This window comes from Pongo abelii, chromosome 19, assembly GCF_028885655.2.
Source record: "Pongo abelii isolate AG06213 chromosome 19, NHGRI_mPonAbe1-v2.0_pri, whole genome shotgun sequence".
In the NCBI taxonomy this organism is placed as follows: domain Eukaryota; kingdom Metazoa; phylum Chordata; class Mammalia; order Primates; family Hominidae; genus Pongo; species Pongo abelii.
In genome coordinates, this window is record NC_072004.2 from 74,203,503 (window position 1) to 74,217,951 (window position 14,449).

The 14,449-nt window shown below is 53.6% G+C and overlaps 1 protein-coding gene across 11 annotated transcripts in view; it reads right to left on the reverse strand.

Moving 5' to 3' along the window:
* The window catches only part of MPP2 (MAGUK p55 scaffold protein 2), a 34,832-nt gene that overhangs the window by 17,966 nt on the left and 2,417 nt on the right, over positions 1-14,449 (reverse strand). For 3 of the 11 annotated variants that reach the window (XM_054537059.2, XM_003778827.5, XM_002827458.6), the window contains exons 2-3: positions 11,662-11,725; positions 5,556-5,674 (exon numbers count right to left, since the gene is read on the reverse strand). In XM_054537059.2, coding sequence (XP_054393034.1) covers positions 5,556-5,674; positions 11,662-11,725 — 183 coding nt within the window. Of the gene's footprint in view, positions 1-5,555; positions 5,675-7,763; positions 7,951-11,661; positions 11,726-13,779; positions 14,019-14,449 lie in introns of those variants that run through there. The other 8 variants (XM_054537055.2, XM_063718837.1, XM_054537053.2 and 5 more) reach the window with 7 other exon arrangements.

The window sequence follows — 14,449 nt, forward strand, 5'->3', positions numbered from 1 at the left end:
AGGCTCGTACTGGAGGTCTCAGAGGGGAAGAAACGTCCATACTCTCTTCTATTGTGCTCTATGAATCCGGAACCATACCAGGAATTTCTTGGAAAAATTCCTGACCAGGCTTCTCACCAAAAACGTTTCTAGAGAAGGGAGTCTACTTACAATGTGACACAGCACATTGGTTCATTCTCAATTAGGCTTTACTATGAGGTCCCAGGGCTGGGGCATTGTGGGGTCCAGTGAAAGGAAGACAGACTTGGGCTTCATCAGGAAAACAAACTATCTGGCAGTTCACTGCCATGACCCCAGCACTGTGCCTGGTATGTGGTGAGTGCAAAATAGGTATTTGTTGAACGGATGGATGGATGGATGGACGAATGAGTGAATGACATAGCCAGCCAGCCAGCAAACCCATCATCAGAGAGCTGTCAAGCGGACTGTCGAGTGGACTGGACCAGCGAGGAATGCTATCACGGGGGACTCTGCTTTGAAGGGTATTGGCGAGAGGGCTGTCTCACTCTGAGACTCTGCCATCCCAAAGCAGAGTCTCACTGTCTCACTGTGGAGACAATAGCTAAAGTATCCAGAGGTGATATGGGCTCATAAACCCAACTCTGAAATCAATTTTGGAAAGTTACAGATGTTGAGGTTCAAAACTGCACATATTCATCAATTTCACTGCCAAGTGTCCATTCTAGAGAAACCCCCACACGGGTGCAGAAGCAGATGGATATGAGGATGTTCACTGCAGCACTGTTTTTCAGAGAGCAAAATCAGCAGTGACATACACATCTCTCAGGAGGGGAACCAATAAACAAACAGCTCTATTCATATATTAGAACAGGGGTCCCCAACCCCCAGGCCATGGACCAGTACTGGTCCGTGGCCTGTTAGAAGTAGGTGAACAGCAGGAAGTGAGCAAGCATTACTGCCTGAGCTCCGCCTCCTGTCAGATCAGTGGTGGCATTAGATTCTCACAGGGGCGCCAACCCTACTGGGAACTGCACGTGCCAGGGATCTAGGTTGTGTACTCCTTATGAGAAGTCTAACGAATGCCTGATGATCTGAGTGGAACAGTTGCATACCAAAACCACCTCCCTCACACTGATCCATGGAAAAACTGTCTTCCACAAAACTGGTCCCTGGTGCCAAAAAGGTTGGGGACTGCTGTATCAGAACACCACACCACAGTTCAAATGAATCTCCCTATCTCTATATCTATACTTAGGTCGATAGCTGTACTACTTGTATGAAATAGAAATCTCAAAAACAGAAGCACCTTACACTATCATTTCATTTATATAAAATTTAAAAGCACACGTAATGGCCAGGCATGGTGGCTCACGCCTGTAATCCCAACACTTTGGGAGGCTTGGAGGCAGGCAAATCATGAGGTCAGGAGTTCGAGACCAGCCTGGCCAATATGGTGAAACCCTGTCTCTACTAAAAAAATACAAAAATGGCCGGGTATGGTGGCTCACGCCTATAATCCCAGCACTTTGGGAGGCCGAGGCAGGCGGATGGCGAGACCAAGAGATAGAGACCATCCTGGTCAACATGGTAAAACCCCATCTCTAATAAAAATACAAAAATTAGCTGGGCGTGGAAGCGCGTGCCTGTAGTCATAGCTACTTGGGAGGCTAAGGCAAGAGAATCGCTTGAACCCAGGAGGCGGAGGTTGCAGTGAGCTGAGATTGTGCCACTGCGCTCCAGCCTGGTGACAGAGCGAGACTCCGTCTCAAAAAAAAAAAAAAAAAAAAATTAGCCGGGCATGGTGGTGCATGCCTGTAGTCCCAGCTACTCGGGAGACTGAGGCAGAAGAATCACTTCAACTTGGGAGGCGGAGGTTGCAGTGAGCCGAGATTACGCCACTGCACTCTAGCCTGGGTGACAGAGTGAGACTCCAGGAAAAAAAAAAAAAAAAAAAAAGCACACATAACAAAGGTAGAGCCAGGCATAGTGGCTCATGACTATAATCCCAGTGCTTTGGGAGGCTGAGAGGATCACTTGAGGCCAGGAGTTTGAGGCTAGCCTGGACAACATAGCAAGACCCTGCCTTTACAAAAAAATTTAAAAATTAGCCAGGCATGGTGGTACATATTTGTAGTCCCAGTTACTCAGGAGGCTAAGGCAGGAGGATCATTTGAGCCCAGGAGTTCCAGGCTGCAGTGAGCTATAATTGTTCCACTGTACTCCAACCTGGGAGACAGAATAAGACCCTGTCTCAAAAAAAAAAAAAAAAAAATCCCACAAAGGTATACTGTTTATAGCTAAACACATATGTAGGCAAGATAAGCCAACATTCAATGAAATAACATCAATCTCTAGGCAGTGGTTACCTGTGGGAAGGGAATGCAGTGAAAATGAGGAAGGAGAGAGGCATTAACTGTGTCAAACTTTTTATTTATTTATTTATTTATTTTGAGACAGTGTCTCACTCTGTCACCCAGGCTGGACTGCAGTGGCGTGATCATGGCTCATTGCAGCCTCGACCTACCCAGCTCAAGCAACTCTCCCACCTCAGCCTCTTGAGTAGTTGGGACTACAGGTGAATGCCACCATGCTTGGCTAATTCTATTTTTTTATAGAGACAGGATTTCACCATGTTGATCAGGCTGGTCTTGAAATCCTGAGCTCAAGTGATCCATCCACCTTGGTCTCCCAAAGTGCCGGGACTAAAGCTGTAAGCCACACCGTGCCATGTGCCTCATACTTTTTATTTCTTAAGAAGAAATGGCAAGAGTCAAAACAAACATTATTAACATTTTGGAGATGGGTACTCAGGAGTTTGTTATGTTATTTTTTAAAACTCTTTTGTATTTATTCATTCAACAAATATTCAGTGAGCACCTACTATGTGTCAGGCATTTTGTAGGCTCTGGGGATACTGCAGTGAATCAAAAAGACAAACATCCCTGCCTTCATGGAAGTCTCTATGTTTGAAATGTGTATAATTCCTTGTTATTATTTATTTACTTATTTATTGAAGACGAGCTCTCACTATGTTACATGAACTGCACTTGAGCTTCTTGGCCTCAAGCAATGCTCTCACCTCAGCCTCCAGAGTAGTTGGGACTACAGGTGCGTGCCCCTACTCCCGGCTTCTTGTCTTTATTTTTAGTAAATGAGTAGGATCTTCAACTGCTGAATGAAAGGAACCCTGCCTTTCTCCAATCTCCTCCAATCTGCTCAGTTTTCTCTTCCCCAGAACTTCCCACTATTAAACCTCTGCAACTTTTCATCTTTCGCTGTTAACAATCTTCCCAAGTCTTCAACCATTCCACAGATAACGTGAATAGGCTACATCCCAAGGACACGGTGTCCCCTGCAGCAGCAATCCCCACTCCAGTGGGACGTGGTCCTCCACATCCCATGCCAGGGCCGGCCATAGCCAGCCTGTGACAGAGTCCCCGCTCTACAGAAAACCCACCACCTGGCTGTACCTTCTTTCTCCCCACCCTTGCTGTCATTGCCGACTTCCTGGTCACCTCTACCACCATGCACTGAAAACCCTGGGGACTGCCTCAGTCTTCTCCCCACCCTGACGCCTGCCATAGCCCTACATGCCAATGGGTGTGTGGACAAGCCCATCCCACTCCTGAGCCTTCCATTTCTGGGTGTCTTCAACACTGATGACCTACCTGTCCACTGCAGCCCCACCCTACATTATCATGGCATCCCTAGAACTGTCCTCCTTGGAAAACTTTTACCTCCTACCTCCCTTCCTCTGACCTTGGTCTTTTTCTCTTCTATCTATATCCCCACCATCACCCCTCAAATACTCTGTGACCTCAGAGAGCCACCGAGCCTTTACCTCATTTTCTCCCTGTTCTGCCTCTTTCCAGCCTGGGCCTCTTTTCTCTGAGCCTCTCTCACCAGCTCCCTTCACAATTCCCTGCATCCAACTTCCACAGCCCCAGGCCAGCACATGCCCTGGACCAAAGCCCCCGCTCCTTTCTCTTCCTCTCTGGATGGAGTCACCCCCACCCTGGGAAATCGGGCACCTGACATGGACAGTCGAGGTCTCCATCCATTTAATTCCTTCTCCCCTTCAGTGACCAGTCAAACCTTCCCTTCTGAATCTTCCTGCTCCATCTCTGATCCCTAATTCCCAGGAGAGGACTGCTCCACCTTCACCAAGAAATCTGAGCAATTAGGTCTGATTTCCCACAGCTCCCAGCCTTGTCTCCAACGAAGCCACGGGCACCATCCCCACCTCCCCTCCTCAAGAGAGGGGGCATCCTTCCACACTCCCTGGGGCAGGATCCCAGGTGCCTTGCTGTCCCCTAGCCCTCACTGCCAAACACCAAGTTCCACCAGTTTACCCTAAGGTCTGGGACCACAGCTCCAGTTCAGGCTCTCAGCATCTTATACTCAACCCACTAAAGAGCCACTAACTGGCCTCTCCAACTTCAGATATAACCCCCCAACAGTCCTCTACATGGCTGCCAAAACACCCACATTTGGCCCTCACATCCCTGCTTAAATACTGTAAAGCCTGCCAGGCACGGTGGCTCATGCCTGTAATCCCAGCACTTTGGGAGGCTGAGGCAGGCAGATCACCTGAGGTCGGGAATTCGAGACCAGCCTGACCAACATGGAGAAACCCCATCTCTACTAAAACTACAAAATTAGCTGGGCGTGGTGGCACATGCCTGTAATCCCAGCTACTCGAGGCTGAGGCAGAAGAATCACTTAAACTCAGGAGGTAGAGGTTGCAGTGAGCCAAGATCACGCTATTGTACTACAGCCTGGGCAACAAGTGCAAAACTCCTTCTCAAAACAAAACAAAACAAACAAACAAACAAAACCATAAAGCCTCCCTGACACTCACAGAAGGATGCCCAAGCACCCACACACAGCCCCCAGTGCCCTCCAGACCTGCCAACCTTTGCACAGCTCGCATTGTCTCACACTTGAGGCTCAGCCTCACACCAGCACTTCCAATGCCCTGCACACTCTTGACTCTTTCTTACCTCTGTGCTTCTGCTCAAGCTCTTCTGTGGCCCAGAATGCCCTCCCCCTCTTCCCTCATTCTTCCACTCAGCTCAAGTGGTCCTTCCTCCAGGAAGCCCTCCTTGCCCACCCCAGGCTGGGTTAGGCACCTGTCCTTTATGCTCCCAAAATGCCTAGTGTATCCACCTCTATCACTGTCATTACCAAATTGTCCTATAATTTTCTCTTTTAGTGAATTTCTCCCCAACCTGATACATGGCAGGTGACCTTAGAAAGACATGCACACAAAATGCCCAAAGGCAGAAGGACAGGCAAGATGAATTCTAGAGATTCTCCAACATGTGCATGCTGGCCTGCACCAATCACACACTCCACAAGCTGGCAGTCACCAAACATCCACCCACGCACTCACCAGACAGGTGTGGGGGCAGCCCCTCTACCTGCAGCCACTCAGGTCACCACCTGGGCATGATTTTCTTCTACAATCCCCTTCAGGGGGGCCTCTTGTGCCACATGTCCCATTCCCAGGGCCCTCTGTAGCTAATAGCCCACCCCCTACTGTGCCTCCCCAAGCACAGTGCCCTTGTGCCCACCTCCCTGGAGCACTGTACCTTGGCCAGGGATCTTACTATGGGACTTTCCATAATGCCTCGAAGGAAGATCAGGTCCAGCTCTGCAGCCCCCGTGGCATTGGGGAGGGATCCCAAGTTGTCCAGGACTTGCTGCATGGCTGGGGGAAGGTATGGGCAGTGAGATACACAGGTACCAGCTGGGTACAGAAGACCAAAACACACCACAATACTTGCCACTTCCCCATCCCCATGTCCCACAGAAGACAGCCCCTCCCCGGCAACATTCCCCTCCCTGCCCAGCACAGGCACCCCAGGCCCTTGAATGCCTGGGACAGGGATCCTGAAGGAAGGGGACAGCTTCCTTGGCCTGTTCTCTCCACCCTAGGTAATGCCAGCCTGAGCAGGTGGGAGGCTCCAGGCAGCTGGAAGACTCTGAGGTGGAGAGAAGGGAGAAAGGGAAGCAGGTGTCAGGTTCCAGGTCCTGCCCTGCACCAGAAAACCACAAGCTGTTGGGTGGATCACTTGAGGCCAGGAGTTCAAGACCAGCCTGGGCAACAAGGCAAAACCCCATCTCTACTAAAAATACCAAAATTAGCCAGGTATAGTGGTGTAGGTCTGTAATTCTAGCTACTCAGGAGGCTGAGGCAGGAGAACTGCTTGAAGCTGTGAGGCAGAGACTGCAGTGAGCTGAGATCACGCCACTGCACTCCAGCCTGGGTGGCAGAGCAAGACTGTCTCTGGCCGGGCACGGTGGCTCATGCCTGTAATCCCAGCACTTTGGGAGGCTGAGGCGGGTGGACTGCCTGAGGTCAAGAGTTCGAGACCAGCCTGGCCAACATAGGGAAACACGGTCTCTACTAAAAATACAAAAAATTAGCTGGGCGTAGTGGCAGGCACCTGTAATCCCAGCTAGTCGGGAGGCCGAGGCAGGAAAATCGCTTGAACCCGGGAGGTGGAGGTTGCAGTAAGCTGAGATCCTGCCATTGCACTCCAGCCTAGGTGACAGAGCAAGACTCCGTCTCAAAAAAAAGAAAAGAAAAGAAAAGAAAAACCACAAGCTCCTCACTCAACCTCAACCTCTAGATGGGCTGAAGCCCAGGGCTCAGCCACCTGTACCTGGCAGGCTCAAGGATGAGACAGATAGTACTCGGAGCAAGTCCCTGAGTACAGGCCCAGAGTCAAGCAGGCAGCCACACAGGAGCCAGGGCCTGCAGAGCCTCCAGTCTAAGCACCACTAATTCAGTGTGACATTGTACAAGTCACTGTCCGTCACTGGCCTCAGTCTTTCCTGCCTGTAAAATGGATGGATTGGGCTAGATGATGTCTACAGGCCTTCAGCTCTGAGTGACAATGATCTATAATCACTGAGAAATTAACATGGATGATAGGAAGTCAAAGCTGAGGCCTGGAACGCTGGCAGGAGCTAGGGAAACAGGCACTGGAGGCCTCGGTGTGACCCAAAGGCCGAGATCACACCAAGTCATCACAGGGATAAGCAAACTCTCAGCCCGGAATGGGACATAACGGAGGACACGATAACACCTGCAGCTGGGCCGCAACAACGCCCCCGAGACCTGAGGTGGGGGCTGCCTTCACTCACTGGCAGAGGTGGGAGTTCCAGGCTGTGGCAAGTTCCGGGGAAAGGAAGCGAGAAGCAGAATGTGCCCAGCTGGGGGCAGAGATGGGTGAGGGGTATCATTACTCTGCCACCATGCCGCCCATGCCTGCATCTGCATAACAGCACCCAAGCCACGGAGGACGGGGGAGGATGCACCCCTGGCGCCTCTCAATGCTCTTGTCAGTGCCCCCCTCCTCCAGGAAGGAACAGGAGTGGGGAGGAGGGGGCACTGGAACTGGAGCTGGCAGAGATGGTTCAGGGACTCCTGGACTCCATCTCCTCCTGCTCCCTGCCTTCTCCAGAAAAAAAGTCCAAGCTTGCCCTTCAGACCCTCTTGCCCAGGCTGGGGCTTGGCATTGGTCAGAGACCTGCGAGGCCCTCAGTGGGCTCTGAAAAAGGCCAGGGCAGGGACCCTCCCCTTCCTGCCAGGGTATGCCAGATTCCCTCCGTCAGTTATCTGGGGGAGGACTGAGCCAAGGGAGTTGGTGCCCTCTGCCCAGGACAGCTCTCCTGAAGGTGCCCTCAGATGACCTCTCCCAGGCCACCCTCCCCAGATGCCCCGACTCTGCTGGAGGAAGGTAGGCTAATGGGCCAGCAGCCCCGCCCCCATCTGGCCCCCCCTTCCCTACCTTCCCTCTGGAGCTCCGCTTCCTCAGAAGACTCCAGGGATATACCCTCCAAGGAGACCCCGCTGCCTGGGCTGCCTGCCATGGCGGCCCCCAGACCCGAGGACTCCCGGAGTGTCCTACACGCCGCCGTCTGCCGCCTCCCCAGCCAGAGCCTGGCCGGGCTGGGGAAGGCGGGAGTCGGAGAGCGCCCTCTGAGGAACCAGCCAATGGCAAGGCTCAGCCGCCGTGACCGCCTTGCTGATTGGCTAAAGCCCCGACTGGCGCTTCGCGGTGCAGAGCAGGAGGTAACCCGGGTGGGAGAAGGATGGTGGGAGGGAGCCCTAGTCCCACAGATTGCCCAATCCCCAGCATGTCAGTGTCGGTGGGGATGGGGAGGAGGCGGCTAACAGGAAGTTTTGGGGAGGCGGTAGGCATGCTGCCCCTTCAAGACTGGCGCGGTACCCCGAGACCCTCCCCTCACAGCCAGCTTCAGGAGACCCGAGGGAGAAAAGTCTTGGCCCATCTTGTCCCTGTACCCTCTTTTCTAGAAGCCCCTCCTCTAATACACCCCATGCCACCTCCTCCCTATGCCCTCTTACCTCTGCTCTCAGTCCCCTCTCCAGGCCCTGTTTCCTTTACAATGGTCCCTCAGTCGAAGGAAGTCCCCAAGAACGACTCAGCCCTCCACCAGGAGGCAGCCTCACTTGTGCTCGGGGCAAATACCTCAAGCCTCAGACGCCTCCCCCTACCCGCCCTTGGTCAGCCACTGGGAGGCAGGGTACGTGGGGGAGGTGGCATCGCTGTGGGTAGGGATGGTGCCCAGCCCTGCTTACCCCTCGCCTCACAGAAGCTTCTTCCCCTCCCCCATCTCCCATGAGCTCTTCCCCCTTGATGAAGGGGGTGATGCCCAGGGAGCAAGTCAGGCATCTTGGAACTCAGTTCCCCAGAAAGGAAAAGTGAGGGCACATTTGCACACAGGGAAAAGTGTGGGCAGAAGGGAGGGACTCAGCTCCGCCCCGGTGACCCCATTCCTCTGAGATCTTGTGCCCAAGAGGCCACCATCAGGGTACTGCAGCCTCCACTCAGCCATTCCCTGAGGAGTGGCACCAGGTCGCATTGCACCCCTGGTTGCCATGGCAGTAGAATTACACACCAGGACAGTAACCCAGGGATGGAGGAGAGATTTAAAGGGACAGCTCCACCTGAAAGCAGCCACATATCCCAGCCTTGATCCAAAAAAGGGAGGGAATCTGGTGACAGGGGAAGAGGGAGCAAGGCTTCAGGTCAGGAGATGCCAGGTTCAGGATCTCTAAGTTCTCAGCCCAGTGCCACTGCCGATTTATCTCCCAACTCTCAGGAAAACGGCCCCTGACTTTACCCAAAGTAGATATGGGGTCACCCTTTCCCTCCCTTCAACCATACTGACCCATGGGGAAGGGCGGAAAAAGGACCTTTTTAGCTTTGCCCTTTGCAGAGTCCAAGGCAGGGATCTCCCAGGGAAGGAGGAGGGAAGGGGAGCCTGAACTCAGAGGCAGGGACACAGCTATCTCTCTATCCTGTGGGAAGTATAATGACCACCAGATAATAAGGGGCAGAACCCACCATTAGATTTTTGGAGCTGGGAGCTAATGTAGCTCGGGATAGGACAGAGGCTGCCTGAAAGAAGAGAAACACTTTGTACTGCTTCCTTTGAATATGAGAAGCCAGGAGCAGCCCCTCAAACAACATGAAGGGGAGCAGGAGCCCCAGGAGTCCTTTGAGGAAGTAGAACCCACCGCCACACCCCAAGGCTCCACTCCCTGTCCCCCATCCTCCCCCACCACACCCCCATCAAGTGGTCTGCAACAAGGAAGCCAAATTGCTGGGCTGCTCCTCCTCCTACGCCCCAGTCAGGCACTATTGATGGGTTTACTCGGCAGCCCCGGATGGAGAGGCCATTAAGCACAGGCTCAGGGGTGGGTTTAATTAACGCCTAAGCAGCTTACAGTGGGGCCTAGGCAGGCTGAAAGAGGCGGGGAGACCCCAGGGAGCCCAGCAGGCTGGACAGGAGATGGGGGACTGAGCCCTCCGATGCTGCAGAAGCTGGGGACATTGGTGCCATCCCTCCACTGCAAGGAGAAGAGGCCTTTCCTGGACAAGTGTACCACAGTTTAAGCTCTGGCTCACTCCCTTCACTTTCTCAGAGAGGAGGCACAGAGGAATCATTCTACCCAAAGTGGCAGCCCTGGAACCTCTGGCAGAGGCAGTAGCAGGGCCTAGAGCAAGAGAAGGAGCTGCATGGGAGGGAGGCATCCAGGCAGGGGGAGGTTCAGACAACTCAGAGCAGAACCACAGCAGTTCCCAGCTGCCCAGGCCTCAGAGGGCCTCTATCACAGGGAACTTAACCTTCTGGGGTCCTGCGTGCACTACGGGAATCTACGGGCCCCTAGAGTAGAATGTACATTTTGTGCATGGATGTATATGTCTACGATGAGGGCTCACTGCTGTCACCAGATTCTAAGTGACTCAGGACCAATAAAAGTTAAGAACAGGCCAGGTGTGGTGGCTCATGCCTGTAATCCCAGCACTTTGGGAGGCCAAGGCAGGTGGATCACCTGAGGTCAGGGCAGCCTGGCCAACATGGTGAAACCCAGTCTCTACAAAAATACAAAAATTAGCCGGGCATGATAGCAGGTGCCTGTAATTCCAGCTACTTGGGAGGCTAAGGCAGGAGAATCACTTGAACCTGGGAGGTGAAGGTTGCAGTGAGTCGAGATCCCACCACTGCCCTCCAGCCTGGGCAACAGAGTGAGATTCCATATCAAAAAAAAGAAAAAAGTTAAGAACACTGATCTTGTCCCATCATCTTATCTTAGGGAAATCTCAGGTCTTCAAAGGGAGGTGACTGTTTCAAGGACACAGGGTTAATGCCAAAATAACAACTCAGGCCAGGCACAGTGGCTCACACCTGTAATCCCAGTACTTTGGGAGGTCGAGGCAGGTGGAGCACTTGAGCTCAGGAGTTTGAGACCAGCATGGGCAACATTTTTGTCAAAAATTAGCTGGGCATGGTGGTGCACACCTGTAGTCCCAGCTACTTGGGAGGCTGAGGTGGGAGAATGGCTTGAGGCTGGTAGGCAGAGGTTGTAGTGAGCCAAGCTTGCGCCACTGTACTCCAGCCTAGGCTAAAGAGCCAGAACTTGTCTCAAAAACAACAACTTGGTGGCAGTGGCAGCAACAGCAGCATAATAATTATGACTATTCCTAAAAGTAACGTGCTCTCCCATTATAGCCTTTGCGTCTCACAGCAGCCTCTTTACAGAAGAATGTGAGCTCCAAGAGGTTAAGCAGTTTGCCACTGAGGCTTTGCTAGTTTGTCTGAGTGGCCCACTCCCTTGTCCTAATGCCTCCTACAGAGCCACGTCCACGTATCCTGACCTGGTATTCTCGTTCCTTCACTCACAGCTTCCTGACCCCCAGTACACCCTGTCCACCTCTGGCACATGCTGGCCTAGTGGGCAGCGATTATGGACTTCTCAGCCCCAGGCTGTGCTGCTGTAATCCCTCCACCCCCAAGCCCTTCTCCAAGGCCCAGCTCCGGGGCCACCTCCTCAAGGCCTGGTCCTATGCCACTGCCCTCCAGCAATAGTATGGGTCACCTCTGGAGCATGCATCCCCTGCCCTCCACGGAGGTGAGTTGTGCTCCAGCCCTACACTGGAGCAGGTATGGGTCTTATTCCTTCTCTTCTTCGTTCCAGCACAGGAACCCACACAGAGGAGATGGCCACAGCAGCTGCCAGAAGGAATGGCTGAGTGGTAGGGTGGACAGCAGTGGAGCCAGTTGGTTCTTATCTGGAGCTGTGCAAGTGCCCACCCCTACGTCCTCGCCTGGCACCCTCTGAACCACTGAAATAAGCTAACATCCTCACCCCCTTCTTACCAGTCTCAGAGTTGGTGGCGGCAACCGGCATGGTGAAGGAGGCAAGGGCTCTGAAACGTCTCTCCTGGAGAGGGGAGAGAGGAGGATGAGCAGATACAAGGGCAAAGCAATGGGGAAGAGAATAGGAAGAGCCTCCCCTTCAGGACAAGCCAGAAAGGTAGGGGAGAAGGTGCTGCCCAGAAAGTGGGGGTTGGAGAACAACAATGATTCCAGCAGTCCTGGCAAGCAGGAAGAGCAGGTATTACTTGCCTATTTCTCTGAGGAGAAGGAGACTAGGGAGGATAATGGAGGTTAACTGATTTGCCCAAGTTCACAAAGCTAATAAGGAGAGCTAAAATGAAAATCCAGGTTTTATGACTCAAAAATAAGTATATAAATAAAGTGTTTCTTCCTGCTGTCTTTTTTGTTTTTTGAAGAGGAAACAAGTAGAATTTTTAGAGCATAAGAATATAATTTGGCTGAGCAAGGTGGCTCACGCCTATAATCCCAGCACTTTAGGAGGCTGAGGCAGGAGAATCACCTGAGCCCAGGAGTTTGAGACCCACCTGGGCAACACGGCAAGACCCCCATCTCTACAAAAAAATTAAAAATTATCCAGGTGTGGTGGTGCATGCCTATGATCCCAGCTACTTGTGGGGCTGAGGCAGGGGGATCTCTTGAGCCCAGGAGGTCAAGGCTATGGTGAGCCATGATTGCGCCACTGCACACCTGCCTGGGCAACAGAGCAAGAACCTGTCTTTAAAAAAAAAAAAAGAGTAATTTTAAAAATAATAAAAGAGTCCAGAATTTGAGCCAAAGTAGAAAACATGAGTACTCCCAGACTGTAGGTTCCCTGAGAGTCAGACCCACATTGATTTCATTTGCTTCTGGAACCTAGGCCTACCAAAGCGTCGATGTTCCACATTTATCTGGGGGGCTGACAGAAGTGATATCTACCTCTCCATGGCCCCTCTGGCTGGCTCTCTCTCCTCTCTCCCTTTCTTAGCTCAGAGCTGGCACAAGGAGACCAAGTGCTCTGGGCAGAACCAAGCATGGAGTCTACAGCCCCAGTTTCCATTCCATCCCCAGGATAGGAGTGGCTCCCTCGTTCTCCCAGGAGAGGGCAGGGGGTTACCCCCCACCCTTCTTCCCTTTGCCTTCCTGGGCATGTGCTGCTGGATAAAACCCTAATTCCCAGTTGCCATGACAACAGGAGGCAGTGGCTCACAGCAGGGGTGGGGAGTGGGGGGAAGCATCTGGCAGTGCCCACTTTAGGACTGAATGCCTGCTAAGTCCTGGGTGGGGGGGGAACCACAGCAACTCCACCTCCCCCCAAAGAGGATTCTTCCCAGAGGACTAGTACCTGATTTCAATAAAACCCTCTCTGCTCCCATTCCCTTCTCAGGCCTGAGCCGGTCACCTGAGCTCAGGTGAAAGAAATTACAAAAGTGAGGGGGATGGTTCCCTTTCCTCCCAGCTCTGCCCCTGAGGACATGGAAGAAAGGTGCTTTCAGGGAGAGGAAGGGCACCCCTATTCAGGCTACACCCAGGCTGGAAGAAATGCCCAGGATCCACTGCGCTGGCCCGTTCCCCTGGTGCCAATCTCTACTCCTAGAGAGCAGGGAGGAAGGATCCCTTCCCTCCCCCTCCCAGGCCTTCATGACCTGGAGCCTTCTCCTGGCTGGCGCTGCTCTCCCTCACAGGGTCAGAGAAGAGACTCTAGAAGTCCTCCTTCCCTAGAGCGTGGAGGGTGGGAAAACGCAGGGAGGATCCTGTATGAAATCCCTGCCCTCGAAAGTCTTGCCCAGCCTGCCTGGGTTTTCTCCCGGGGAGTCGGTTCCCACGGCATCGGCTGGCTTTGCTCCCCCACGCCCGTCCAAGCCTCTGAGAGGGCGGGGCCTGGCTGTGCCCACAGGAGAACGGCAGTGCCAGGCAAGCTAGCCTGGCTCCGTGCCAAGGTCCTGCACCCAGACATCTGGGAACCTGCACCTCGGCTTCCAAAAGCCTGGGCCCAGATGCCCCCTCAGCTCTGCCTCCGAGATATCCACATCACCCATAGTGTCCGTAGGCGAGCGGACCAGCAGTGAAAGGGAGAGGTTTCTTCCAACCTCCCACCCATCCCTCCATCCATACACATACAAAGAGGTGCGGAGAAGAAAGGTCTGACAAAGGCGCTTTGGAGAGCGAGAGGTCGCGGGGAGGTCTGGACAGAACTGAGGGCCAGAGGATGGGATCGAAAGGCCAGGCGGACGTGCATGCTTGGACAATCAGACCACCCCTGCCCCAACGGACCCAGCCCTAACACCCTGGGCGCTAGGACCTGGGGGAGGGGGGCGTGTTGTGAGCCATCAAAGAAGGCTCTCTGCGTGCGCGCCCGCCAGAGACCAGGGATGAGGTCACTAAATGACTGCCCCGGCCACCAACCCCCACCCCGTCTTTATCCGCACCCCCCCCCCTTAATTGACCTAACTTTCTAACCCTAGCTCTTCGCTTCTGGCACCGGTCCCCTCCCAAGTCTCCAGACCCTAACCCTGGCTCCCGACCCGCCCCGCTACAGCCTGGGAAGCGGGAGAAGCAGCGCGCCCCCTTCTGCGGACCCCCTCCCAGGGAAGATTGTGGTGTTGGCTGCCTAGGGGGACCAGGGGGCCACCGGGACCCAGCGCGACCTCTGTCTCGCTCCCCAACCCCCGGAAGCGCTAACAGCACGGTTCTTACGTAATGCCGGGCTTCTAAGTCCCCCCAACCCGCACAGCCCCCGGGGAGGCCGCGCGGATACCCGGGCCCCTCACAGCTCACCACCTTGGTGCCT